The sequence below is a fragment of the Chaetodon auriga genome, chromosome 1 (genome assembly GCF_051107435.1).
Source record: "Chaetodon auriga isolate fChaAug3 chromosome 1, fChaAug3.hap1, whole genome shotgun sequence".
Taxonomy (NCBI): domain Eukaryota; kingdom Metazoa; phylum Chordata; class Actinopteri; order Chaetodontiformes; family Chaetodontidae; genus Chaetodon; species Chaetodon auriga.
The window spans coordinates 19,337,046-19,341,269 of NC_135074.1; the positions used below are offsets into that span (position 1 = coordinate 19,337,046).

Here is a 4,224-nt window from a genome sequence, read left to right on the forward strand (position 1 = left end):
CCTGTCTAACTTTACGATCTTATGAAGTCACTGACGAGTGCACGAGTTTAGTATCAGAATCTGATACTTGCTAAATGGCACCTGTAAGGAGCGCTGACAACCCAACAAAACTCCAGGTAAAGTCTGTTTATCAGGCTCTTCACAATGACAGAAATGAGCAGTGATTTACTCTCGTTTTACAATCAAAGCTCACAAGTTTAAGACTCATAAAGGCTGAAATCTGAAAGCAGTCAATGAGAAAGAAACAGATAATGAACTAAAAGCTAACAGGGCAAAATGGGCAATTATAGTAATCCTCTATACAGCCTTTCAAAAATACATCACTTGCATTTAAGTACCAAGGACAGACCAATCAAAGCAGCGGTCTTAGCTCACACTTGTACAACTTTCAATTAATACTCAGCCATTCTTCTTTAGTACTTCAGCACAATGCTTCCTCACTGTAAACGTATAAATCTCTGACCACTCGTACGTCTGAAGGTGAGCAGGTGAGTGAGTGAGGGAGTGGACAACACCTGTGCCCACTCACTCATTACAACGACAGACTGAGCCTGAATATTCACGTCCCTGAAATCAAAGGTGGAATCCAGCAGAGGGAGAAGTCGCCGCTGCCGCACTCACACTCGTTAGCGTGTTGGATCGTATTTTTGTGCTTCTGCCACTTCTGCTAGCTTGTTAAAGCCGTGGTTGGCAGTTTATTTTTGGTATCATTAGGCAGAAATTCCATCCCAGCCCTCCTGCTGTATATAATTCAAGTGGTCTGAGAGAAAACTAGACTTCTGCACCTTGTCTTGGTTGCCTTCAGGTTTTAGAAAATATAGACAGTGATGGGAGACTCTGGCCAATGACAGGTCATTTCAGAGACAGGGCGTTCCTATTGGCTGATCTATAAAGGCAGATGCGCTGACACGTCCCTTCAAATGATGAGAGCCTCGCCTTGTAGAGCCAGATCGATCTCAGCGTCTCAGAAGGGTCCATCTGCAGTCTCACAGACCACATGACACCTCCTGAGGTCTTTGCCTCAACCTGACTGTTTCCACGGTGTGACCTGAAGCTGCTGTGTGTCCAGACAGACCTACTCGAAAACTGCAGAAAATCCTGCAACTTGTGATAAATTTCCAACACCTCCCTCACCTGCAACCGTGCACAGAACAAATGGTATACTGGAGCCTTCCTGGATCCACACAGAGCTTCGGGCTCATTATATTCGATGCCAGGCGAGAAGAGACAGGATGACAAACACTGGGGAATACATGTCGGGTGTGTGTGTGTGTGTGTGTGTGTGTGTGGTGCACTAGCCTCTCTAACCACTAGTTAGATGATATCCCAGCTGCCTCTGAAGCCCGGTGCTGGAGCAAACAAATCACTTTAATGTAGCACAAAACAATATTTCTGACATATTAATCTCAACTCTCTCCTATATTATTATTATAGGAATTATTATAGAAATTCTATTAATTCCTATAATCGTAATCATTATTTTTCTAATGTTTATTTGATGTTCTATATATGTTGTATGGTCCAAAATTTCCTTCTCTCATTTTATGGATACGGTGATAACGCAGTAACAATAAACCTCCAGCATGTCACAGACTGTAGCGGCTGGTGATCAATACCGTCCTGAAGTCATCATGGCTCCAAAATCACACATCACAATATGAAGTGCTCTTGGCTGACACTTGTTCGTGGCAGTCATGTGATCACGGCAGTCTCGTGTGGGCGCAGCAAAGCGTTTCCTTGACTTGGCCTCAGGAAAGTGCACAGAGGGACACATGGACCTCCAGCAACTTCCCAGCCGAGCGGGACGCAGCTGCGCTTCTCTCAACACATGCGGATTGAAATCTTTTGTGAGACTGACTTTTTCCTGATTTTTTTTTTATTTTTATTTATGACAAGTTCACTTTAGCAGCCATTCGTGATGGAGTCGGAGGAGAGTAAGATATCAGTGTGGGTCTGCCGAGAGGAAAAGCTCGTCTTCGGCTTGTCAAAGCGCACAACCTGCGCTGATGTTGTCAAAGTGCTCGTGGAAGAGCAGAAGTCGCGGCACGGCCTCTCCGCGTGCACGCACTCTTACTGCGTGCTGGAGAAATGGAAAGGTTTCCAGAGGATTTTACCCAACAATACCAAGATTTTACGGCTCTGGGTGGCGTGGGGAGAGGAGCAGAGGAACGTGAAGTTTGTGCTGGTGAAAAACGAGGCGTCTTTGGCGAACCACGGAGCCCGGAGCGCAGAGGCGCGTGTGGTGCTCAGCAAACACAGCCCGTGTGTTACCAAGGTGAGCGCGCGGTCGCCCATGGGTGGCATCTCACCTGAGAAACAGCGCCGGATTGTGAGGAAAGCTTTCAGAAAGTTGGAGAAGATCAATAATAAAAAGAGGGCGCGGGCGGCGCACAGAGACGCCTCCTGTGCGCAAAAGATGGAAAGTTTGGCTCATCTTGTGATCTCTCAGGATCATACAATCCGCCAGCAGATTCAGAGGATCACAGAGCTGGACGCAGAGATCGAAAGGCGCGAGGCAAAGGTGCATTTTGACAGAATTCAAAGACACGGCGTTAATTATGTGCAGGACACGTATTTAGTGGACGCTGCTGCCGCTTCCAGCCGAGAGGGAGACAACCAGAGTTCAGAGGAGGCTGTTGCTAAGTTTGAAGAGTATGTCCGGCAGTGTGAGGAGGTGGTTAGACTACAGGAGGAGCTGGTGGAGCAGGAAGCTCTTATAGACATCATCGCCATGCAGGTGCAGGAGGAGCTGAACCACCGCTGGATGCAGCGGAGGAACGAGGAGCTGAGGAGCAGAGACACAGAGGGCGCACCGCCCCTCCCCGGCACCGAGGGAGACGCAACGTCAGAAAACGAGCTGCTTTTGGAAAGAGAGAGGATCAGAACACAGCTAGATGCGAGTTTGTACATCGGTCTGCGCCTCAACACGGATTTAGAAGCTATTAGGAGCGATTTAGAGCTGACCCAGGAGATTTGCGGGGCGAGGGAGAAGGAGATGAGGGATTTGCTGGAGAAAGTGAACACTTTGGACATAACGGAAGGGACGGCCAGTGAGGAGGGACGCAGCCAGCCCGGGGCGGGTGATAAGACGGGGATGATGAGCACTTTGGAGAGGAAAAGCGAGTGGGTGGAGCAGGCCAGGGGTCTGTCCAAAGCTCACAGTGTGAACGACGACGACTCAGACACCGGCCTAAGTTCTCTGCACAGTCAGGACTCAGACAGCCAGCCGGTGTGGGAGTCACTGGTTTAGGATTTTACCAGGAGGAGGGTCGCTCACCTCACATCTTTTTAAAACTAGAGAAAGAAAGAACTTCTACAGTCTCAGGGATAAAAATCACTCTGAAGCAAACAAAAAGTCACAGTGTCACATTTCCTCATGGATGACAGTGAACTTATCTTTGTTTGGCATCATAACAGCCTCCACATGTTCCTTTATTTTCATCTTACTCTGCTTTAAGAGCGACTGCAGTTCGTTTTTGTTGGGATAATATTCTTATTCAACAATAAATACTCTTTTGGAAACTTGAGTTCATTTCTTCCTCTTTTCTCTTTGCAGCGACACTAAAAGCAAAATGTGATTTTGAACACTGTGGGCATGTTTGAAACAGGACTGCAGGGTGCGAGCAAGAGCACCAGATCAAAGCATGAAGTGTGCCAACATCACACCCTCTGCCATGCTAATGCACACCTCAGAGACAGCAGCCAAGACACAAAGGGTTACTCTGTGAGTGACATCTGAGGCCAGACACTGAGTGATAACCAACGTCAAAATACTATCTGAAGTCCAAACACAGCTCACACAGGTCTGCTCCACATCCTGGACTGGACGTGACCTTTCCCTCACTGATGATAACAAGTGACATTTTACACTCAGACACTGAGTGCTTTATTCCTCACATGGTTGCGTGTTGATGCAGAATGGTTAACATCAATAGAAAATTTGGGTATTTCACACGAGTCATTCAGAGTTTGGAGACAGTAGCAGACATCCTCATTTCACCTGTCACACACACACACACACACACACACACACACACACACACACACACACATACAAAAAGGCCAGGTTTGGTCTTCAGTCTCTTATGTCTTGTGAATCCCTGTACAGGCCGTCTGACAGGAGGAAGGGGCAGCTTTGGTGGTGGGGTGAAAACAAAATCTTCAAATCCACAAAGCGTTGGGAACAACTCTTATGTAAAGACAATTTTCATTTCAGCTTAGCAA

The 4,224-nt window shown here is 47.3% G+C and overlaps 1 protein-coding gene across 1 annotated transcript; it reads left to right on the plus strand.

Annotated features, from left to right (window-relative positions):
- The first annotated feature begins 1,853 nt into the window (after nt 1–1,853).
- On the plus strand, nt 1,854–3,410 carry rassf10b (Ras association domain family member 10b). The gene has a single exon (XM_076738785.1). It carries the CDS (start codon nt 1,919–1,921, stop codon nt 3,248–3,250), a length of 1,332 nt encoding a protein of 443 aa, XP_076594900.1. The 5' UTR covers nt 1,854–1,918; the 3' UTR covers nt 3,251–3,410.
- The last annotated feature ends 814 nt before the right edge of the window (nt 3,411–4,224 follow it).